Source organism: Electrophorus electricus, chromosome 25, assembly GCF_041902795.1.
Source record: "Electrophorus electricus isolate QZ-2024a chromosome 25, ASM4190279v1, whole genome shotgun sequence".
Taxonomy (NCBI): domain Eukaryota; kingdom Metazoa; phylum Chordata; class Actinopteri; order Gymnotiformes; family Gymnotidae; genus Electrophorus; species Electrophorus electricus.
In genome coordinates this window covers 9394659-9419300 of record NC_137521.1, presented here as the reverse complement: position 1 = coordinate 9419300, position 24642 = coordinate 9394659, and the positions used below count along the sequence as shown (strand labels likewise).

General features: G+C 40.0%; 1 protein-coding gene across 3 annotated transcripts; it reads right to left on the bottom strand.

Annotated features, from left to right (window-relative positions):
* Positions 1 to 2270: 2270 nt before the first annotated feature.
* Positions 2271 to 24527, bottom strand: slc6a6a (solute carrier family 6 member 6a). 3 transcript variants are annotated; one of them, XM_081707683.1, is made up of 15 exons: positions 24379 to 24510; positions 21442 to 21662; positions 17918 to 18147; positions 17033 to 17167; positions 13657 to 13891; positions 13308 to 13440; positions 12785 to 12919; positions 12479 to 12582; positions 12136 to 12260; positions 11555 to 11667; positions 9151 to 9288; positions 8683 to 8785; positions 5571 to 5671; positions 5287 to 5457; positions 2271 to 4449 (listed from the first exon to the last, which is right to left on the bottom strand). In XM_081707683.1, exons 2-15 carry the CDS (start codon positions 21477 to 21479, stop codon positions 4294 to 4296), a joined length of 1917 nt encoding a protein of 638 aa, XP_081563809.1. In that variant the 5' UTR covers positions 21480 to 21662; positions 24379 to 24510; the 3' UTR covers positions 2271 to 4293. The 3 variants fall into 3 exon arrangements, with proteins under 3 accessions (XP_081563809.1, XP_026863404.1, XP_026863405.1); XM_027007603.3 differs by having other exon boundaries at positions 21442 to 21495; positions 24379 to 24509; XM_027007604.3 differs by lacking the exon at positions 21442 to 21662 and having other exon boundaries at positions 24379 to 24527.
* Between the last annotated feature and the right edge of the window lie 115 nt (positions 24528 to 24642).

Genomic DNA, 24642 nt, shown 5'->3' with positions numbered 1-24642 from the left:
AGGTCCACTGGTAGTAGGAGGCACCAGTTCAACTGTGTGTCATAACAAAGGGTATAAATACTAAGGCAAATGTGATTTAAACAAATGTACAAAATAATTCCAAAAAAAAAATTTTTGCTTTGTTGTTGTGGAGTATTGTGGGTAGATTGAAGAGAAAAAAATCTCGAATCTATTTCAAGATGAGTCTGACCCATCAAAATGTAGAAAACTTGAAAGGGTCAGAAAGATTTATGTATGCACTGTATATGTATAAAGCTATAGTAATTAATGTACTGAAACATAATCTAGCCTGTGTCACAAATTGAGAGAAATTCTGTCTACATCAAATATTCTCCACTTAAGTTACTCACATATTCAAGCCTTCCTAATGAGAAAGAAACAAAGGTCACAAAGTCATTCTTTAGAAACCCAAGTTTCATTTCCCTGGTAATTAAATATACATCTGGACAATCTTATGAGGAAAGGGTTCGTGGTAATACTACAGTCAAACAAATTAACTCATCTTCCAAAAGCATACTCTCAATCAATATATATCGGACCCTACACTCTATGGTTTAATGGATTTTTTTCTCTGTCCAATATTTCCCATTAGCATAAAATAACTCTCACAACTTCTCTAGAGAGAGAGGTTATGCAGCAGCAATTTGGAAAAGCCTTAGGACCTGATGAACTTCGTCCTGAGTTTCATGAGGAGATCCAAGAGATACTAACGGACTCAGTGTATAATATGTTTTAAAATGATGTACTTCCACTCTTCTTAATGAGTGAACATCTTGTTAATTCTTAAACCTTAAGCCCCCTGAGGATTGTGTCTCATATAGGCTGACATTACTGCTTAATGTTGACTTAAACTTGTTTGTTCAAAGTATTGGCCTTGTGTTTATGTGTGTGTGTGTGTGTGTGTGTGTCCCTTCTTTTTAAATGCTGGATTTGTGTGTTTAAAAAGTCATATTTCATATCCCTCTGTCTCTGTCAACTGTAAGCAACAAATATCCTATCTTTTATACTTTCAGAAGAGATCTTGAGCACTGGAACACAATTTTTTAGTTTGACTGAATTTCTCTTCTCAAGATGAGTATCCTTCCCAGATTATTCTGATTTATACAGTCCTAGTTGTATCTCTCATGAGGTACTAAGTGGCTTGAATGACTAATTTAGCTCATTTATTTGCATCAGATAAAGGTCCCACCTTTGCTTGGTAATGCTGCAATTACCTACTCATGGGGGTCAAATATCACACGGCATTAATTAAGTGTTCATTTACCTGAATCCTTGGTGCTTAAAAAGTAAAAATAATGCAAAATAATTAAAATAAATGTACAATTAATTAGAAGTAGTCAAAGCAAGTCTATGGCCTTGTCACAAAATTCCAAAATACTGGTTCAAAATCCTTAAAGAAACTCAAAAAGCAGGTTTTAAAGTTGAACATGATCCAGTCCCTTTCATTTTAGGATCTGCAAATAGACACATTTATAGCAGCAATTATAGTAAGATCCAATTAATTAAACTAATTACTTAATGTAAAGAATATTTAGTTACAGTGCACAATAATGCTCAATCTGTCAAGAGTTGTCACAACTTGATAAATATTTTCCATTAGATTATCTAACATGTCCATTACACTAAATTATGGATCAGTTCTATTATACTTGGGAACCTTTCTGGAGTATGTGCCTTTCTTGTTTTTGGCAGTTAGTTTATGTGTAGAAAGAGCATTAATTCATGGAATGAATATACAATCATAGCACTCAGGGGAGGAGCCTAGTGTACATGAAAGTGGGAGGGGCAAGCAGAGGGCGTGGCTGGATAATCAGATGCTTGTGTGCACTCGTCCCTTGTTCCCGTACTAATAATCCCACCCACCACTGACAAATGGAGACTGTAAGGGACTGCAATATCTCAAAACTATTATCATTTACACAAAACATCTTGTGAACTTAATGTGTTCACAAGCAAAAATGATGTCTTACGAGTCTTGCACAAGGACACTACAATAATGCACTATTGAAATACTAGATAAAACATAATGCTAGATGTTATAATCAATGTTCTTTACCTCTGGTCTTCCAATTATACAAAATAAAAGCATCTGAGATATAGCCAGTTACTTTCAGAAAACAGAAGCAGTTAGCTATCCAGTACACTACATTGATATCATATGCCAAGTTGATAATAGGTGCCAACACAATATAAATACTGTTCTTTTAACAGTATGTTTTTCTGTTGTAATGTAATGCATTCTCTTAAAAAGTCCACTCTGAGGCTTGTACCAAGAGGAAAACATTTTTTATTTTGGATCTAAATGATGCAATATGCATCTCAAAAGGACTGAGTTTGTAACAAAACTACTTTGGTTACACAAGATTTTCTGGTTTCTTAAATCAAATTCAGTTACCATACATTTTATCAGTGTATGGAAAGTTTGTCTTTTGGAATATCACTGTTGTGTGTTATTACATCTTAAGCTGAAATTATAATAAAAAAAATGGACAAAGCCACTTGTTTACAAATATTGCACACGGCAAATTGCATTTAGGCTGATGCTAACCAACATTTAGATATAAACTTCTGAATGCTTTCAGAAACGTATAGGCAAATTGTTGACAGCTCACGTCACTTACAGTACAAAATGGTTCATTTAAAAAGAAGTGTGATTTGAGACAAATTAAAATACTAATGAGCAAATTCTTGTTTGAAAGTGGATACAGTACCCTCTGTAAGACTAGGCCACAGCTAAGTGAAGGTAGTACATGTGATGGTTAGTTTATGATGCAGATCACTAGGTAAAGATAATTTACTATTAGGGCTTGAATGCTAATATTGATATGTAGCATGATATGATGGAAAAGAGACAAGGATTTATATTTAACAGTTTTGGCAGTCACATTAGCAGAACCAGAGTGACTTACAAATGTGCTTTGTTGTCTCCAATTAAGTAATCCTTATGATAATACCAGGGTCTAAGAATACCGAATATATAGAGTAAGGGATTATGGGTAATCAAAGGTTTGTCACAGTTGAGGGTAAGGTTCAGGACTGGAAGTGGATGAAAGAAAAATAGTGACTTATCATGCAGAAATCACATTAAAACTGCTCAGCATGAGTGAAAAATAGGTTTTCAGTCCAGTCCCTGATCAATGTCTTTAGTCTGTTCCAGCTCACATCATACCTTAGCTAGGCAATCAAGAGGTCTACAGCCTTTGATTATCTGGTTCATGTGTATGAGGATCTGGACAGATCAAAAACCTGGACTGGCTGGGCATTCCCAAGAACTGGACTGAGAACCTCTGGAATAATGGATGTATAGATGGACTCTGCACTAACATACCCTTGGCAGTATGATGGTCAGGCAATCATGTCTTATTTTTTAAATAAAAAAAGATTTAACCTCTTCTCTTTCAATGAGAAGAGATGCTAATAATACATAGCATATAAAAGCGCAGCTGCCTACATCATTAGAATAACTCAATGGCTATATATGTACTGTATATGTGTGTGTGTGTGTGTGTGTGTGTGCGCGCACATCTCATCTGGCATTGATCAGTAGAGTTTAAAAAGGGCACAGTACTGAGAAAATGAGTGCACACTGACTTGTCTCTCTCTTAGCATTGTGTATATCGCTGTTTGTATGTGTGTGCATGTGATATTTATATATGTGTGTATATCGTGTACAATTGTGTCTGTGTGTATGTGGGTATATCGTGTGCGTGTGAAAGCAGTGCACAGCGTCCGCCCAAAGCGGAGGTACATTCAGATTCAGAACGAATTAACAATGTACAGGAAAGCTCATTGTACGACAAGGGTACCATCACAGTCACTTACACACCTGCTTATTTGAAACTACTTTAAAAAGTCACACATTTAGTTCACTGCTGTTTTTGTTATTTTTTTTTAAAACAAGGCTCAGCTTCAAGTGCTTCTAAATGACACCTGTCTGTCTCTCTCTGTCTGTCTCTCTCTCTCTCTCTCTCTCTCTCTCTCTTTTTGCTTGTGCAGACAAGGCATCTCTGATGGCAAAAATTACTTCAGATTGAACAAATATTAGTAATATCAATGATTACAGTGATAAAATATCCTAATAACAGTAATAATCAAACCACAATAATAGTGATAATAAAAGTCCTAAACAGCAAGAATGAAAGATGTTAATAAGTTTTTTTTATACGTCCTTTACAACTAGGATCTACTAGTGCAGAGAAAGGATGGGGCATTGTAGCTAAAGTGGAGGGAGGACAGAGGAAGGGAGGTGGGGCGTGAAAGGCATGAAGGGGTGGGAACCTCTCACAGAGAGTCTCACATTGTAGTTTCTACGATGGTGTGAGTTGGTTTGGTGAGGGAGAAGGTGCCATTGGGGTCAAGTGGGTGGAGCAGTTCGCTGTTTTTCAGGCTGTACTCTTTAGGCCGAGAGCTGGCCCCTCCCTTTACTGGGGCTGCCACAGCCTTGATCCGCTACACAGGGCGAAACACAGATGATAATACATCAGCACTGCCCGTAAGCAGTGGCTGAACAGACATGCTACATAAAACTGGGTATACGCATTTGGAATTATTTAAAACTCTAATATTTTAATATTGTTTGAAGGGTTACATTTGGGGCTTGGTTTATTCTCCTCTATGAATACAGCTTCATTCTAAGGGGTTTTGTCAGTTTTCCTTCGAAAAGTTCAAATACTGATAAATAGTAAAAAAAAATAAGAAAAAGTTAACTCTAGTCTAGACCTTTGTTGAGGTTTGTATTAAGGGTGTCGAGTAAAAAATACAACCTCAGTTAGCTATTTTCTATTTTGATTGTTGGCCTGGGTTTTATGATATAGCAAGAATACTTAAGTTTGTACTCTTTCTAGGTAGAAACCGCTGGCGTGCTGTGTGCTGCAAGCAGCAAATATGAACCCAGTCAAACATTTTGGTTTGCCACAAACACAACTGCAGTGATACAGGCCATATCTGGCTGGTGCCAAAGGTTATGCTGATTAACATATGAGCATTTTTAGCCTATCCAATACTATACTCACTACAAAAAGTAAATAAATATTCTAATAGCATATGAAAAGTCTGCTCTTAAATTCTGGAAAAAAAAGTACTTTTAAATTTACAGTACTATTGTCTGTAAAGACAAAGACACTTTAAGATTTGTGCAAGGACACATTTGGTGCTTCAGGCCAGCAGAGAAAACTAAGGGGAAGAAGGAAAAATAGGTTCTCTGCTTTATAAGGTTAGGCATGTTTCATTCATACTTGCACAAGGGTTGAATAAATGCTGCATAAATGTCCAAATGTTGACAATTACCTCTATCAGTGAGCCGTCTGATTGGATAATTTTGACAACGACCACCATGGGGATGCAGATCATGGAAGCCAGTGCCAGAGACCAACCCACTCCAATTGACCAATCAGGATACTCATATACCTTGTTATAAGTGAGGGGCTTGTATTTCACCAATGAGAAGACAAAACAGCCCTAAAATGGGATACAGAAAGGGATTATGGGAAAAGAATCAACCCCAAGTCCCAAACTACATTATAACAGTTTAAAATGCAACCTACAGACCATCTACCAGAACACACACTTACCACACACAATACAGGTGTAATCAGCATCCAGCTCCATTTCATCCAACCATTTGGTCTGTAGCCGATCATGTCCTCAATAGCATCATAGAAATTATCAGCGCCTGTGATCACACATTATGTATTCTTATTATTCTCAAGCTCCATGGGATTCAAATATTGAATCCAAAATTTTACCAGTAATAGCACACATTATAATAAGAATTGTCAGTTCTAAAATACTTCTAAAGAGGATTACAAAAATATCATTGAGCTGATCCTACAAAAGCAGGAAAACCATGATTATATAGGACTGCTTTGTGGCTCACTAATAAAATACTCAAAATACTCAGTACTACTCTACTTGGCACAAGTACACTGATGAGAGAGAGAGAGAGAGAGAGAAAGAGAGAGAGAGAGAGAGAGAGAGAGAGAGAGAGAGAGAGAGAGAGAGAGAGAGAGAGAGAGAGAGAGAGAGAGAGAGAGAGAGAGAGACTATTGCACAGTCTACAGTCTAGGCTAGGGATGCCCACGCCTGGAAATCCAGAGTTCAACCCTCATCAATCATACCTCATTCAGCTAACCTAATTATAAGGGTCAGTAGCTATGTATTTAACTGAGAAGTTGAATGAGGTGAGTTTGGAGATTCAATTCCAGAGAGTATGCTTGGCATGTTTGTTGCTGCTGCGTCTTTCCAGATCATATTTTGGTTAATATTTGTGTTTGTTTTCTCTTGCTTTTCTCTGAACTACTTTTTTTTTTTTTTTTTTTTTAGTTTTTCCATTTTCTTTTACTTATTACAGGACTATTTTTAAAGTTTTCTGCTCTTCAGTATATTTCTGTGAGTCTTGTCTCAAGTGTCTCTGTTGGCTGCTTTGCATGCGTGTGCTTTTGACTTAACCTCCCTTCTTGTTGCGAGCTTTCTTCCCACTAACCTGCAGTTTGGCTTCTCCTTTGTTGGGTGAGTCATCAATCACTGTTAAGTTGTCGATATGTATAGTTGCTCTGTGCATCCTTACTGTTCTTTTGCTGATTGTTTGGTATAGCCGGCTAATGTAGCACAGTGAGTAAGTTTTGTTCTAATAAAGAGTTGACATGGTGTCTTCTAGATGTGTACTACTTTCTTTTCCCCTTGTTTGCTTTGGAGTATTTGTGGCTGGTTTATCTGTCTACCACTACTGGGAAATGGTGTTTTGCTACATGTCAGCACAACTCTGCAGTCTGCGTTCCCTCTTGCCTGGATTCTGCTACTTATATGCTATGCTGGACAGTTGGCATTGCTCACTGTCTACAATATATCCAGACCTCAGCTTACTCATCTGACTCTGCTATCCCAGTCATTAGTACAAATGGATGGCACCAGCGAATTCCCCCACCCCCCTCACTCCTGCATCTGGCCAATGAACTTTGATGTTCTTCGTCCTTGTCCTTCATCATTGTTCAGAACAATTTTATCATGTTTTTTTCCCCTCGCAGAGACTTGGCAGCAACCTGGGGACTACTTCCATCTTACTCTAATGGCACCCAATGGCTATAATTATATGGCTAAGCCCAGGCCTTAACGAAAAGGTGGGTGGTCTAGCTGTTGTTTATAATAATACTTTTAATATTAGTCTCTGTCAATTTTATGATGTAACGTCATTTGAATATTTGGCACTAAAAACGATTCCACACCATGTTTCTGCTGATTTATCGACCACCCAAAACTTTTTGTCAGAACTCAGTGAACTTCTCACTCTGGCCAGTTGTATATGTCCATTTCTTTTAATAATATCACAACCTCCCCATGGTTTACCCCTGAGCTGTGTGCTACGAAAACTAAAGGTTTTCCTTGAGCACCTTTACAAGAAAACTGGCCTTATCGGGCATTCAGTAGCTTACTCAGACCACAAACGTACTTATATGACAGCCCTAAATAATGTCTGTTCACTCTACATTTCTTCTGTCTTCAATGGTCTTGCTAGACTTAGGACAATGCTCACCAGATAAGATGCTGAAACTGGTTCATGCATAACGTCCTGCATGAAATTGGTTCACGCTTTCATCACGTCCTGCTTTGATTACTGCAACTCTCTCCTCACAGGAGTATGTCCAAAATTCAGCTGTCAGATTTCTCTTACATGCTAGAAAACCAGCCCACCTCACTCCAATTCTGCATAAGTTACACTGGCTACCTGTTCCACAGTGAATTCAGTTTATTAACTCCTCCTGCTCACATACAAATCTTTGCATGGTCTTGCACCAAATTATGTAGCTGAACGTTTACACCCATACTGCCCTGCCATACACTTAAGTCCTCTGATGCTGGTCTCCTCTCCATTCCTAAATTTAGACTGCAGGGGCCAGATCGTTCAGTGACTGGTTCTGGGCCCATATTCTCTCTGTCTCTGCTCTTCACGTTCCTCCATTAAAACTGAACTTAAAGCATATTTTAAATCACCTTTTCTTCTTTCCTCACCCCCTCTCCCCTGTACTGTTGTTGTAAAGCAACCTCGAGTAGGAAAACTGTGCTATATAGATGAAATGTATCATTATTGGAGCCTGGAAATCACCAAAATGTAACGGACTCTTTCCCTGCAGGTCTGGGACTAGGCATACCTGGTCAAGACAGCACAGAGAAAAGCAAAGGGAGAGGGGGGGAAAGAAAGAGCAACAGGAAGAAGGAGCCAGAGGATGACGGGTGGAGTGAAGGGGCTTGAGGAGGAAGCCCACATGGGTGAACCGTTTATACAGCAAACAGCGGCCGTTTCTAAACCGCACCACTGACCGTTGTGTTTCCGAGAATACCACAGCTTCTGTAAGTGTAAGTGTGTATGGGTGATTTGTGTGTGTGTGTGTGGGGGGGTCTGTGGGCAAGTGTGCGTGTGTTTGTAGGTCATTGGTGTCAGTTTTGTAGTTCTTCTATGAGAAGGTCACATTCAAATTTACTGTCAGGCTCAATGACTGATGTGGGTGTGCGCGCGTCTGTTTTGTGTGCATGTATGTGCGTTGCTCTGATAACATTATAAAGATGACTAACAGGTTCGTATATGTCACTCACACATACAAGTAGGACAGATTGTGCTTTGACTCCTTTATCAGAGAAGTACACACTCTGCTGATTGCTAAGGTCCTGCATATGTGTATGTAGACTCACCATAGACCCAGGCTACTGCCACACATTCAAAGAATGCAACCCAGAGAAGGCACACACCGCTGGCTGCATAGTAATCAAACAACTGGAATACATACATGCCACCCTGGAAACAGAGAAAGTGAGAGAAGGAGAGAGCGAGTGAGAGAAAATAAACAACAACACTACTACACTACCCATAGTGTTATATACCACTACTATATACCATATTATATACCACTATTATACTACCATAATATACAGTATTACACATTACTACTGTACTACAATTACATGGAGTATTATATACAATTTCCGTACTATGATACGTAGATGATTCACAGATTTCCAGGCACAGGTGTAAAACTCCATGCTTGGAGACCAAGAGAAGTCTATATTTTAGTGATGCCCCTGACGTTACGCAGTGCAGTGACCCACCATGCTTGCAGTTTAACACCTGTGATTTAGACCACAAATACAAACATTCCTTACTTGAGTGACCATGGTGAGTCCCACCAGGTAGCTGATGACACAGATGGCAGCGATGAAGATCTCTCTCCGGTATCCCTTCCTTAGGAGGGATGGGTACAGGTCCACCAGCGAGGTGATCTGACCCTCCACTTCTACAAACTGTAGAAACATGCACACACCCCACTAATTTACAGCTTCTAAATTCTATATGTTTCTGCACAGTTATAATTAAATCAGTGAAAATGCCCATATGAAATGAATTTCACTTTATGCTGACAGCTTTATGCATTGCATTGTAAAGCAAACTTGGGTTTGTGAAATGCGCTATATTAATAAAATTTTTTATTATTGAGAGAGAGAGAGAGAGTGTGCGTGTGTGTGTTTATGCATGGTGTAAATGAGGATGCATGTGTAACAGTTCTAACAATTGTTTGTGGGTAAAACTACCTCATAGAATGACATGTGCACAGCTGTCTTTACTTAATCCACCCAGTGTGTTTCTATCTGTATCCATCCTCTGTGTGTCCATTAAGTGGAAGGTGTGAGAAAGGTTAAAACTGCAATGAAATCTAACCCACTACTCATTTAGCTAAGGATCAAATAACCTCACAAGTATTGTGAGTTCCAACTTGTGAGGTTTTATTGCTGTTTATCAGGACAAATGTGCATGAATTCCTTCCTTGTTAAAGTACCCATATGGGTTCAAACATTTATTTTTAGCTGAAGTTATGGTTCAACTGTAAGACCATGTTAATTTTTAGTCCTGAAAATAGTGATGCAATATTTTCTGTGTGTGTGTGTGTGTGTGTGTGCACGCGCATATGTGCAAGCGGATGTATCTGTGTGTGCACTTGTGTGTCTGTGTGTGTATGCGTGTCTGTGTGTGTGTGGTGTGTGTGCTTACGACTATGCAAACTGTGAATCACAGTGAAATCCGACCTGCCCCACGCTCCGCTTTTCAACAAGTTATGTGTGGTATGATTAACTGAAGACAGCCCTAAATATAACGTGGCGATGTCTATGTGCAGACTTATGACCTGAGTAGGGAATGATATTTCATATCATGCATGCCAATGCATGCCAGAGGTATAATTATCACACACACGGTTTCTTTCAGCCAGTTCATTTACACAGGACAGCTTATATACCATCACCAACAACATGAAAGTATGTACAGCAGGGGCCTGGGAGTAAGCCTGTCAGGATCAGGAATCTGTAGCTGACAATTAATTAATTGTCATACAAGTAATTAAAATGACAGTTAAATCATTATTTGTAATTTCACTATTATAGTATGCCTACACAATTATTTGTATACTTAAATAATTGCAAAATGAACTACATGATCAAAATAAACTGAAAATCAAAATAAGCATACTATGGCTAAAACATCTGCTCATTAAAATGATTGTGTTGCTGGCAAAGGATGTTGTTTTTGCACATGTTCAGAAGCAGAACAGTTTTATCCATAAGAATAATTTTTCTGGGGATGCTTTTAAGTTTTTGAAAAAATGGTACCAAGGAAAGTGGCAGACTACTGCTGAACACTGAAGAGCAAGCGTCAATTTGAGGGGATGCTGAATTGTACGCAACTCTGGGTCTGCATTCTTGTGCCCAGCATTCAAAGCAAAGTTTCACCCATGGTTTCATCACATGCTTTACAGCAAAGCTTTACTTCTACTGCATATATTTTAAACAACCTGTAATCTAACGTGTAGTAATGAAAGTAATGAAAATATGGTTTATCTATATGCATGGAAACGACTCTTGAATTTCTTATTTAGACTCTGCATAACAGTCAGCAACTGTCTGAAGCATGGATTTTGTCTGCATTTTGTCCATTTTTATACATATACAGGTTTAGAAACCACGTAAGCTAGCGATTTGAGATGACTTAATACTTCAGGTTTTAAACACTGTTCAAAATTATATGACCATTTGGGCTTGCTGTTTGAATAACGTTAAATCAATTGCATGCTCTTTCGTTACTTAGCTACATTAACCTCAATGTTCAAGTGGAAAACTGAAGCAAATGGCAGACACCAAACACTGAGCTTTACTGCTGTGTACTGGTCACAGAAAAGTGCATTTTATTAATTTCCTTTATGCATGCTGGAATAAAGAAGCAGGTGACCTTGTTGTGTGTTGTCAGTTTTGTCTAAGCACATTTGCTGCAGAGACAAGCACCAAATTCATATTCTGTCTGATGTGCTTGAAATCAAATTACTATGGAAAATAATCGCAATCAGTGGCTAAAATAATCACAATCATCTGATTATGTAATAATCACAACAGGCCTGTCTGGGAGGTTCCACACTTGCTTATTTGAGGCATAGTACAATATGAATTATATAGATTAATGACAGCCATGTACGGCGTGTGTGTTTGTGTGTGTGCGCGTGCATGTGTTATCGTGGGGACCAACCTGACTGTCTAGGCCCAGCAGCAGAAGCATGATGAAGAAAAGTACAGCCCAAAAAGTGGGCAGCGGCATCATAGTGACAGCCTTTGGGTATGCGATGAAGGCTAGTCCAGGACCTGGTGAAACGCCCTCAATTACACACCCACAAACACTGCACTCGAGCCTAAAAACGTCGCATACAAACACACTCACCACTTTAATTTAAAAAAAAAACCCAACACAAAAAAACCTTCGTAGGTGTGTAGTTACAGTTGCCATACACGGCTGGTCACAATTCAAAACTACCTTTGGCTGGATATCTTTCAGTAGCAGACCACAGTAGCAACACTGCTGTGCTGGACACACTCATGCTACTGCAACTCTCACTACAATGCCACTAGCAGTGATGTTCTGAGAATGACACCAAAATAGTACCTGTAATAGTATATATTATAAAATAAATTTAATATAATAAAGTGGCCAGTGAGTTTTAATAATGGAAGTGGTATGTGTAACTCTAAAGGTCTAAAGACATCTTCCAGTGTTTCCCCATTACTGGGGGCACCGCTGCACGAGTGCTGTTGAACTTGGACCCCTAAGCCTACCTGACTCAGCTACGTCAGCAATGGCCACACCTTGCTCCTGTGCCATGAACCCCAACACAGAGAAGATGGCAAAGCCAGACACGAAGCTGGTCCCACTGTTTAGGCCTCCCAGCAGCAAGCAGTCCCTATACACAAGCACACACACACGCGCACGCACACAAACATGCATGTTAGGTGTTGTACTAAACAGAAATATTTTGCATTATGCTCATCTTTCTTTCTTTAATCATTTTTGAAAAGCATATTTTCTATATGATAAATGCACGCAAGGCTGTGCAGTTTCAGTTAGGCCTTAAACTGACTAGCCTTGTTATCTCTCTTACACACACACACACAGCTGTACCTGTAGCAGTTATATTTGTACTTATTGTAGCTCCCCAGTGAAGTCATTGCACCAAGACAAATAGCATAAGAGAAGAAGATCTGAGTTCCTGCATCAATCCACACCTGCAGAAAGAGCGAGAGAGAGCGATATTAGTTACTTACCTTTACGATATACTTAAGATTGTCCTTTTACAACTTAAAATCTGTCTTAGATAATACCTTTAAGAGTACAGAAGCCTTCCCAACCAAACGATTAAACAGCGCTTTTGCATTCATACCTATACACAGACACTTTGAATACACACCCACGCAAGCCAGTGCATACCTCGGGGTCCTGGAGACGGCTCAGATCAGGGTACAGGTAGAACTTGATGCCCTCAGCAGCACCAGGCAGGGTGACCCCACGCACCAACAATACAATGAGCATGAGAAATGGAAAGGTAGCTGTGAAATACACCACCTACAGAGAGAGAGAGAGAGAGAGAGAGAGAGAGAGAGAAGCACCATATGGAGGAATGGAGCAATTTTCCAAAAGACAGACAGAAAGGAAAGAGACATAAACAGGGAGAGAGCATTATGAAATACTGATATAATAAAGAATTAAGTCATTCTTACAATGATTTTGTGTGGTTGAGATACACACACCCTTTTCAAATATTTTCTATATTCTATTTCCTGAATGCATTCATTTAGAATATTTGGTATAATTAAAACAAATAACAATACATAAAACATATGTACACACTCATTCATGCACTCTCATTCTTATGTATAATATCCCTTTAGCATTTGTGCATCGACATCCCACCATACCTTCCTCCCTCCCTCCCTCTCGCCCAGTGTCTCACTTTGCCGGTGGATTTCACTCCTTTCCAGATGCAGAAGAAACAGATCACCCAGACGGCGAGCAGGCAGAGGGCCAGCTCCCACTTCAACTCGCCCACCTCGTCAATGCCTGAGGACAGACTCAGGACGTTACGCCTGAGGAGAACAGCAGAGGAGGGTCAGCAGAGTGGGTGGGAGAGAAAGAGAGAAAGTATGGATGGAGATTGTGAGAGAGGATGAGAGAGAGGACAGGACTTATGAAGGATGTGAATAAAAACTATAATGAAAATATTCACAACTCAGATTACTCATACACTGGAAAACTGAATGCTTGTGCATGCTGCCTGCGTGTGGCGTTTTGCGCACACTCACTCCCAAAACTCGGTAACGGGTGAGGTGAAGTTGGTGGCGTTGGCAGAGAGCCACAGGGTTCTGTTCTTGCGTGCAATGTCCTCCACACAGTGGGGTGTGTTCCAGCCATGCTGACAGCGTGCCCATGGCAGCTCCCTCTGGAAACACTGCAGCAGGTAGTAGAGCCCCCATGCCAGGATCACAATGTAGTAGATATTTAGCAAGGACACAATCACAATGGACGCATAGCCGATTCCTGGCAAACACACACACACACACACAGAGAGAGAGAGAGAGAGAGAGAGAGAGAGAGAGAGAGAGAGAGAGAGAGAGAGAGAAAAACACAGTATAGTGTTTTTAATATTTTGTGATGGGGTGCCCTGCTCTTGGAGATTCTGTAGAGTTCCAGGTCTCAGGTCTCAGGAATACTACTGCTGATCCCAATAATAAGATCTCCAAGATCAGCTAAACAGGACTGCAGCCAGATCACAGCTTTCCAGCCCTGTCCTCACTGAACCCCAGCACAAACAGGCCATATGTTTGCTCTGTCCCACATGCCCCACACACCTGATCCAGCAATCAAGAACGCTGATTACCTGCTACAGTTGAACTCTGAGAAAAGATAAAAAAGTAGACTGGCTGACTGGTTGGAGGTCTCTGAGGGCTGGAATAGGAAACAGGGAGCTAGCTCTCAAAAAGTAGGTCTTGGTGCTCTAGTTTTTAATGCTGAGAACACAAAGCATTTTAAATATTCTAACCTCATTTGGTGCATCAAGTAGTGTTGACTGCCATATAAGTTCAACAAATACACAAGATAAAAAAAAATAGAGTAAATGTCATGCTAAGTGGCTTCTGCTGACACTGGAACAAGCACATTACAGCATCTGATATAACAGTTCTGAATGAATGCTGGGCTAATAAAACATTCTTAACAAAGTGATCCATGCTACAGGATGAAGCATCTCAAGCACTACCCATCATAAAACAGGCCTTGGGATGCACTCACTGCTCTAAAAGCTGCAGGCACTGCCCACGAGTTTGTTACTTAATGCAGTGGTTGTACATGGTGATATCCAACCAGCTCATATTTTCTCTCTCTTCCAGCTCCCGACATCCCTGGGAAACCTCCTGCCGCAGGGGTGGGCAGTCCTCTCCACAAAGGGCCCTTTGTGTGGCTGCAGTTCTTCGCTGCACCCCAGTAGGACCCCACCTGATCCTACTTGTTTGATCAGTTCACCTTGGTCTTCAAACAACGGATTACGTGTAATGGTTGTACTTCTGCCTATTTGGAACGAAAGCCTGTAGTCAAACAGGCTTATGAATAAAACTGTACACCGCCACATTAGAGGCTTCTAAGTGAGCTGCTTTTCTCAGCTTTATAGGACTTGCTACCTATATAATGAATGACAGATCACTTAGTTAACATGCGTCAGGTCCCCAAGCACATTCAACATTTATGCCATCTAGAAGTTTGGATTTGTGTCCTTGCTTTAAAGATCAGAGCATATAACCCAAATATTTCCCAAACGAAAGCATTATCCAAACCAAACGTTGATGTGCTGTAGCTGTGAGAGATCATTACTAAATGTTCTCCATCATTCACACTAGTTCATTTAGCTTCTAAATTGTACGCACTTTAAACATTCTTCCCACTGTAAATCCAAACCATTTCATTGTTGATATTTGCGAATGTTGCTGTTTTTCTAGAGAATGTTGGTGTTTCTTGAAGAATGCCTGTTGGAAAAATAATGTTGCCATTTGTTGTGGAATGCCTGCATTTCAGCAGAGAAAAAAATGTTTATGGCTACAGCACACCAAGCAATGTGTGGTGTTCTTTGGAAACCAAAGCAAAGTTGGGTGGAATTCCCCTAGCAGGCACTGGAGCCATTAATATCTGCACCACAGCTGCACCTCTTATTTCCAGACCAAGGGTGGGTCACCTGTTAGGCTCCAGGCATGCTGCCCTCATGACCTCTACACGTTGTTGTAGCGTTATTTTAAGGTTGAAGCAAACCAAAAGGCAGTGGGCCAGGTACAATTATGGCATCAGCTTCTGCCTGGACAGAGCCACTGTGAGAGTTTGACAGCTGTCTCTGTAATCCACCAAATGCAGACACATACAGTATAGGAGTATCGGAGTGAGTGTGGCTATGTGGTTGTAAGGGATGCCTAGCATGCCAATAAAGTGTGTGTGTGTGTGTGTGAGGATGTTCAGCTGCTCCAGTCTTATGTGACATTCATGAGGTAAGAGGGCAACAGTATGTTCGGTTTTGAAAATATAACTTCTAAATGTGCAGAACACAGAGTGAAAGCAAGAGATGGTATACAGTCTGTCTGAATATAAATAGGGGGCTCAAGAGGTTCAGTGGGGCCCTCCGTGGCAGAAGGCCACAGTCCTGCTCATATGCACGTATGCCTTTTTCCATACAGTGTGTGTTAGTAAAAACATGGCACATTTGTGAGGTGTGTGTGTGTGTGTGTGTGTGTGTGTGTGTATAGAGGTAGGGAATGTATTTATAAAGAGCAATAGGAGCCATCTGTGTGTGCATGTACACACGCGTGTTACTGTGTTTATTTGCACATGTAAAGAAAACACTCACAGCAAAGAGATAATGAAAATGTTTACAAAGACTCTCCAGCTTCAACGCATATTGCCATCTCTACTCACCAGCACAGCTGCACCTCATTGCTGGATCCATTAATAATCTTCTTCATAATAATCTCGCTATAATTTTCTTTTTGATACTCTGTTTTCTCTCTCTCTTTCTCCCTCTCTCTTTCTGCAAACAGATGAGATCCCATCATCAAATGCATCTTAGTCATCACTGGCTGCTGTTGCCATGGCAATAGAGATTCCAACATGTTTAAATGTGGAGATGACTAGTAGAGTTTGGATGTTAGTCAACGTGTGTGTGTGTGTGTGTGTGTGTGTGTGTGTGTGTGTGTGTGTGTGTGTGTGTATGAACTTGCTTGTGCATGTGCGTATACAGAATTCTAAATTTGTTTGAACTGTTCAGGAATATGAACTACATAAAATTATACTTCAGCAGACACATCAGCTGATAGGTGTGTGTATGTGATCAAACAAGTTGTAACAAAATTGATCCACAGCACAGAGAGTCAAATCTAAATAGGGAACAGCATCTCCAGCCACTGCCTAGCAACCACTGGACCAATAAGAAGGCATAGAAAGCTCAGGCAAGAGCAGGTCACTCTTGAGATCGGCTAGCCAGACAAACAGATTGCAGAATGGCTATTACTTGAACAGGAGAATTTCTGATCTGTAATATTTTTCATCTGATGTATATCATAAATGCTGTATCATACCTAATCAGACATCTCATGAATCATTCAATTGGGTGACTGGTGGATTGTTGTAAGTCTCTTTATGTCTTACCAGTGAAGATAGGACAGAGTTTCTCCCAGCAGGTGATTCCTCCTTCAGAGGTGAACTGGCCCAGTGCCACCTCCAGAAAGAACACAGGAAGCCCTCCACCAAACAGGAAGATGAAATAGGGGATGAGAAATGCACCTGAGAGAGACAGACCGACACACACACACAAAGTGAGAGTGAGAGAGAGAAAGAGAGAAAGAGAGAGAGAGAGAGAGAGTGAGAGAGAGCAAGAGAGAGGCTTTGGTTGGTAACACAACAACAAGAAAGATGAGCATTGTTCCTAAAAAATAAAACATTTAAAAAATGTAAAAAATTGATAGTCAACATTCCTGTCACCCCCATGTATGAAAGAAATCTGCTTTGACAAGGTCACTCCAGGTTTTGCTGCTAAACACCAGGTAGTAGCTACATAGGAACATCCTGGTGTTGATACAGTAAGTAATTCACACAAGTTGGTCACTAAAACAGTCCTTGACACTGAGGTGAAAAGATTTAACATTTTAAAGATCATATTTACACCACAAGGCTCGGATCAGATTTGACCTCATAAGTTTTATTTATGAAAATAAAGCAAGTTCTGTGTCACTGCTCCAAAACACAGTCACCTTTGCCATTATCCTAGAGGAGTATACTGAGAAAACATGCTCACACACTCACACACTGCAGAATACCACATAAAGAAGAATAGGTAAGTGGCCACAATCGTGTCATTGTGAGACAATGACATTTATGTAATCTAAGTGTTTTGTCCTTTGTTCTAAATTTTCACAATCAAGAAAGGAGAAAAAGACACCTAAAGATGCTGCAGCAATGTATCCAGTGAAGATTATGCAAAATGGTGACTGATGCAAGGTTTCAGTAAATTTGTACAATGAAAAACTCACTGACCTCCGCCGTTCTTGTAGCAGAGGTATGGGAAACGCCAGACGTTGCCCAAACCCACAAAGCCCCCAGCCACAGAGAGCAGAAAGTCCAGCTTGCTCGCCCACTTCTCCCGCTGCGGAGGTTTCCCCTCGGCCTCGTCCTCTGGCCGCGTGCCTGGGCTCTTCCCCGGAGACGGTTTCAGGGTGTCCTTATGGAAATCCTTCAGACACTGCAGCTTCTCCTTCTGCGCCATGCTGGGGAGGCAGAGAGAGAAAAACGAAAGATAAAGTGCTTTTCTGAGATAAATAGTCAAATGTCCGACGTATCTACAGCCTAAATAAACTAAAAGTAATAAGCAAACCAAGAAGACAAGCCTTTCAGAGAAGAGATTAGATATCACCATTGAAGAAACCACGGGCTGAGGGGTACGCATTTTAGACATGACTGAAAAGCAGTCTGAAAAACAGAAAGACACCAAAGTCCACTAGGCAAGGGGACATAGTTGAAGAATGGAAAGAAGTGATTGTTCACCAAAGCTGCAGCAATCGGATTGAAGCTCAACTAGCTGGCCAGCAGAGCGTGACTGGAGAGCAGGCGGGATGAGGTTACAAGGGCAAAGAAAGAACCATAATGTTTTGATGAGGCCCAGAGGATGTTTACAGCAGACAGGAGTTAGTTGTTCCAGAGCTTGTATAGGAACAGGGTTCTTAACAGCTTAGTGTTTAATTAGCAATTATGAGCCAATATTAAAAAGACAGAGAGGCGTGACCTCATTTTGTTTGCTATGGTGGTTAAGGTTTTGTCCAAACTGGCATCTAGATGGGAGTATTTATGAATGAGCACTGGAAATATATTACAATAAATTAATGTCTTTAACACCAAATCTCATCATTCTCTTCATTAGATGAATTTCCTTTCCTAGAACATCAACTGTATGATTATTGCAGCCATATCTAAATGGTTTACTTAAAAAAAGTTTTATGCTTCCTTTTTCATCCCATTTGGAAAACGTCTTTATCCTTTCTTAGAGATTGTACTTAAACAACACAATTTATGAGAGGCTTTTTGGTGTAGTGAAATGATGGACCAACAGTAATTAATATTAATGTAGGGCTGCCCAGTTAGCCTTGCCTAAGAATCCTACATACTGTATAGTGAAGAGAACGGTATGCTGTGTCAAGGTTGGTTTTGTTCCATCTTTAGTTCATTTGACTGGTTTTTATGGTTTATCAATTCAAAGCTCACCCTCAGGAACTGTGACGCAGTATCCAATTAGAAAAATGGCTGAGGTCTGAGTCAAGTTATATCTATGAGCAATAGGAAAACCATTCAAATCAAGCTGAACCCTTACATGATTATTAACACCATTGCACTTCTTGTTTGCCAGGAAGCTTTAGAAATTTGTAAAAATTCTATTAAAGTTAGATAGTCAAGCTGTGATAATGACAGTGCTATTTAGAGAGATTGTCTAAACCCTCCATTGTTAAATCCAGCTGAATTACTTTGAAGTTACTTTGGAATCCTTGAAACAGTTATTTGTTTAAGGTGTTAACATCCAGGGAGTCTTTCTTCACAGACCGAGAAAGAGAGTGACCACAGATGTTTTGTAAACACAGCACATAGAGTTAAAAAAACAACAAACAAAAAAACCCACAAGACAAAACTGATTATGGTGTTAAGGCAAGGCCTGGGGATAGCATGAAAAAGTGTAAATTCATGTAAAGTGCAAATGATCTATTCGTGGAATACTTAAATGACCACTGACACTGCTCCTATAACAACTGACTAGTACATATTATAGGGTATTGTTTATTACACTGTTGTTGTCTAACAAGCCCTAGTACGTATTGTTTATTGCACAGATCATTGTCTAAGATAGAGCTTATGTATTTTGTACTTCTAGGCATCAGCATTGATCCCTGTATCTCTACAGTATTCTAGATCATTGGTATATTGGTCTCTACTAGCTAGACTGAATTCTATGAGTAAACGACAAAGCATGTTTGTAAGTCGCTCTGGATAAGAGTGTCTGCTAAATGTCGTAAATGTAAATGTAAATGAACATTATCCAAAAATACCAACAGAGATTGTAATTAATTTACTGAAAGATTGCCATGTTAGCATATCTGGTGTATATATTTTTTAAATAATGAGAACCAATTGGGAAAACCAGATCCAACCAATCCAATGTTGGGTCTTTAACTGTCTATCTGACATGTGTGAAATGTTTAGGGTCAACAGGAGCAATGTTTGGATGGTGGCTTTCTAGCACAATATTACGATAGGTGGGTGGTAGTGAGAGGGAAAAGAAGCCTAGAATTAAACATCAGTTTTCCGGACTAACCTGCATCATGCTCATCATCAAAAACCTGGAGGTTTAAATGTAATGTAGAGCTAAATTTGCTCTAATACATCTCACTCATAGGCTACTGAATAAGTCCATTTGGATTCCATTTGGCTTTCCTCTAATAAACAGGGAGGTAAAGGAGACATAGAAGCATACGTGCTGACAGAGTGGGTAGGATAGCCTTGGCATAAGTAGCCATCTGCTCAAGAGAGCTCAAGCTCAAAGGGCTACCCAGGGAAACAACAGAGTGGATGATATTACTAGGATGAGAGGGGTTTATTGATTTTAGATTTGTGGGCACAGAATTGGCCTGTAGGTAAATCCCTCTACCTTGGGAAGGGGAGGGAGGGAGAGAGAGAGAGAGAGAGAGAGAGAGAGAGAGAGAGAGAGAGAGAGAGAGAGATTTGAATTGATATGAACTTGATCATTTAGATTATACTGAATAATAATAATAATAATAATAATAATAATAATAATAATAAGCACCATTAGGCAATGTTAAAACTTTCTTGTTAAGGAAATAAGGAAATACTTTGACCCCAAAAAGCTGATGTTAATACCAGTAATGAATAAAAGATGGTGAGACCCATTTAAAATTAGTAAGTTTGTGCTAAATGATTTAACTTGCATTTGCTAGTTGAACATTAAGTACATTAGCACTGGTACCATTATAGGTTGCTATAAGGGTTGAATTGGTCGATAGGGTACTAATGCTGTGAGGAGGATACTTCAACAGTATTGGGCACAGTCTCAGTTAGCAAAACCAGCAAAGTCAAGCTTTTAAAAAAAAAATCACAATTTTTAAAATCAATTTAATGATACATCAAGAGCATGTAGGTGTTTACAAAAGATTATTACGTTTATTGCATTTTTGGCAAGATGTGTGCTCAGGGGGCAAGATTATGGCTGACAAGGAGTAAACAGGATGACGGTGAGTTAGGTCAGGTCAGCTACAAAGAGAACTACAGCGGTACAAACCAGAGCAGGGAGCCCAAGGGAAAGACGTTGCAAAGTCTAGTGATTAACCACAGAAATTCCCAAAGGAACAACCCTTATAAAACCCCTGTGCTCGGGATCAGAGAAATCAGTAGGTGCACAGAAAAGTCTCCAGGTGGCTGTGCCATATGTACATATGTAAGAGGTGTCAACCCCACAACCAACAAGACAAGAGAGGGAATATTGCAGGGAAGATGAGACTTACTCAGGATGGGGAAGCTGGTGGTGACTGAGGTTCGGCATAATGGACCTGTTTAAACTGGGTAAGGGTGAGGGTGAAGGACTGTGAGGGCAGGCAACTGCTAATCCAAGGCAGAAAGCACACAAGGTTTCTGTGAGGAGTTCAGCAGAATCAGGACTAGTTGTTCAGCAGGACAGAACTTCAAGGGAAGGATGGCATAATCCAGGTAGCCAGCTAAGAGGTGGCTAAGAAACATGTCAGTTGCAAAAAAGTTAGTAAAATCAAACTTTAAAAAAAAAATTTAATCACTCACGAAATGTAGGTTGTTTCTCGTGCCCTGTATATATCTATTCATTCAGACACGTTACTGTCACATCTTTTCATGAACACAAATTTTTTCACATGAAGATAGATAAAATGAAGAAAATGCAAACGGAGAATCTCACAATCTGTCAATCTAACGCAGGATGCCAGTATGTTCCTTAACTAGAAAAGTGCACATGCACACACTTAGTTCTCTACCCAACAATCTTTAGTCTGTGTGTGTGTGGGGGGGTCTTGATATTTAAATCACACTGAAAGAGTTCTGAAAATATTATCCAAATAATGGTCAAGTCCTTTACATAGCTACCATTTTCTTTCTCTAAAATATACTGGCCCTGAAGCAGAATACAGCGAAACTACATAGGGTCCCTTAAGTAAAATGTTCCCTGCAGCATGATGTAAAAAAAAAAAAAATCAAATAAATAAAAATTCCAAGCAGGATTAAAGAATTCCTGTGAGGCCTTCAATTCACATTAACCCATCAACCTACTTAAGGGTAACTGGCTTTACCTCTTTCTCATTTAAGATATAGAATGCTTAACTTAAATATATAAAGGCTGAGGCACAACAGAGTAATTTGGTTTTATGCTCAGTCTATGCACACAATGGTTGTTTAATGTAAATAAGTGCATTGAAATTCTGGAAAATAATCTTTGAGTGGGTTAGACCTTGAATTAGACAATGCTGTAAAGTGCTATTAGGAGACTACTAGGCCTATTAGTAATAGGGTTGCACCATCATTGCACCAAGGGCTACCTTGGTTAAGTGTTTAGGCTTTATTGCAGCAATAGCTTGGGTTTTAAGCTGGTTATTAGGTTTGATTACATAACACAAGTGGAAATGGCTTGGCTGCTATGGATTTAAATTTTTTTTCTGCCCGTCCAAAGAACAATGTCAGCCTGAATATTAACTTCTGGCTAAAGGAGCAATAATGGGTTGAGATACTGGTGGGTGAGAATGTGGGATTCAGTCCTGTGGGTTAGGTAAGGTGACAGCGGACAGCACCTACACACATGGTTTTATGCTTTCAGTGGATCTTTATATTGTGTTAGAAAACTCATGTAAGACAAATTAGGAAGTGGAAATATCACATTCTCTCTCTTACCACCTGTTTACACAACAAAACCTTTGTGTTGAATTATCATTTACTGTTGGATTAACACCTACAGTTTTCATTTAAGTCTGGCTTGACACACATGGAGTTTATTTGACATGGGGACTGCAGCATGTTTATGATAAGGCCTACATCACAAACATGACTGGCTTTCATCTTCCGGTTTAAGTGACAACAGAACAACAACTGTTTACCTGTCTGTCTACAAATATATAATAGACCAACAGTTTTGTCTCAGGATTGTGGCCGTATGCTTTTCCCACGTCAGGACATGACTTAAGGACTTTATAACGAGTTATGAGAAGTCCGTTTCCCTTGCAAGGTCATCTTCTATCAAATATCATATTATCAGACACCTGCGGGGGTAAAATCAAACGTCGTTTCTCCAAAGACAACGATGACCGTGAAATATGCTCTCGGTCGGTTGCCCTAATTCCCCATCATTTCGTCTGAGGGGAAGGAGATGGCGTGAACAGATTTTAAGTATTCTTCATACCTATACAAATATAACTAAATAGAATTATGTTCAACTTGGATATTTCTAAAATGTTGTCCCGGTTAATGAAACAGTGCGACGATGGTGTCCATCAACCACAAGAAAAGCTAGGCACGCCTCAACAGATAGCGTCTCCTTCATGATAAATTACAGGTCGACAAAGCCGTCTTCGTATGGATATACCGGGTTCTCCTGTCCCTTAAGTAACATCATTTTAACCACAGCATTGCACTTGTCAGTTTCCAAAAGACCAGTGAACGAATGGTTACACTGGATTGACAAATAAAATAAAAAGAGGCGTGACACTAACGTGTATTATGTGTACGGGAAGATGTATTACATCGGAGCCTCCCCATATGGAAGCCGGCTCCATCTACTTTCAAAACAATCTTTAAACGTTTCCGCAATAGACACCTGGAGATAAGAGGCCACAGATTACGCGCACCAGTCGCGCGCACTCTATGCAAAATTCTGGCCATTAATCTACTTCATTCTCCGATTATAACCAGCAGCTATGACGCTTTCGGAGCTAGCGGCTATCAGACCACTTTGAAGAAGCTATAGACTACAATAGCTTTCGCATCCTTCAAACCTCATTAAGTCCAGTGACCAAAATAAAATTGTCTGGCTTCATTTTAACAACTAAGTCTGTAAACATCAGAACTAATGATGGCCCTGTGAAGGGAATAAGAAACGTGTGCGCACCAACCTAGATAATCACAAGACCACAAAAGGCTATCAATAGAATCTCTTCAAAGAAACCTCTAAGTGCCGGGAAAATGTCTGGGAATCATCCCCCATTCCATGTACCTAATTCCCTCATTCCCTGTACCTAAAAACTAGCGCAGGTCTTAATGCTTGGAAAATCTATATTGACGGACAAGCTCAATTAATTTATCTCTATAAAGAAAAGGACAAGGAAATAGTTTTAATGATTATAAACGTAAAGTCTACACAAAAAGGATGCGCTCATAGTAAAAAATGTAAGCAGACCTAATTTTCCTAAAGGACCGGGGATGTCACTTACCTGTCAATTGGATTTATTGCTCAATACTTCTCTCGTTCTCGTTATTTCTTCTGCGACATGCGTTTGACGAGGCAACAAAGATTATATTCACGCCCTCCCTTCACCTCCGTGTCTTATATGGGGAGCGCGTGTAATATCGGAGAGTGGAAAAACACCAGACCCTCATGCAACAGGAGACTGTTTCTTAAAGAGACACGCACACAAGCGCACTGCTTCCCGCTGCCATTCACATCGCTGGCCACAGCTCACCTCGCTTGGTTTGTA

Bases quoted from the DNA above. Each gene is read 5' to 3' on its own strand.
- slc6a6a (XM_081707683.1), bottom strand. From the start codon at position 21,479: ATGCCGAACCTCAGTCACCACCAGCTTCCCCATCCTGA. The intron at 13,892-17,032 runs GTAAGACATAAA...TGTGTTTGCCAG, and splicing joins ACTCTGTCCTATCTTCACTG to GAATCGGCTATGCGTCCATT. The intron at 12,920-13,307 runs GTGAGACACTGG...CTCTCTCTGTAG, and splicing joins GAGTGAAATCCACCGGCAAA to GTGGTGTATTTCACAGCTAC.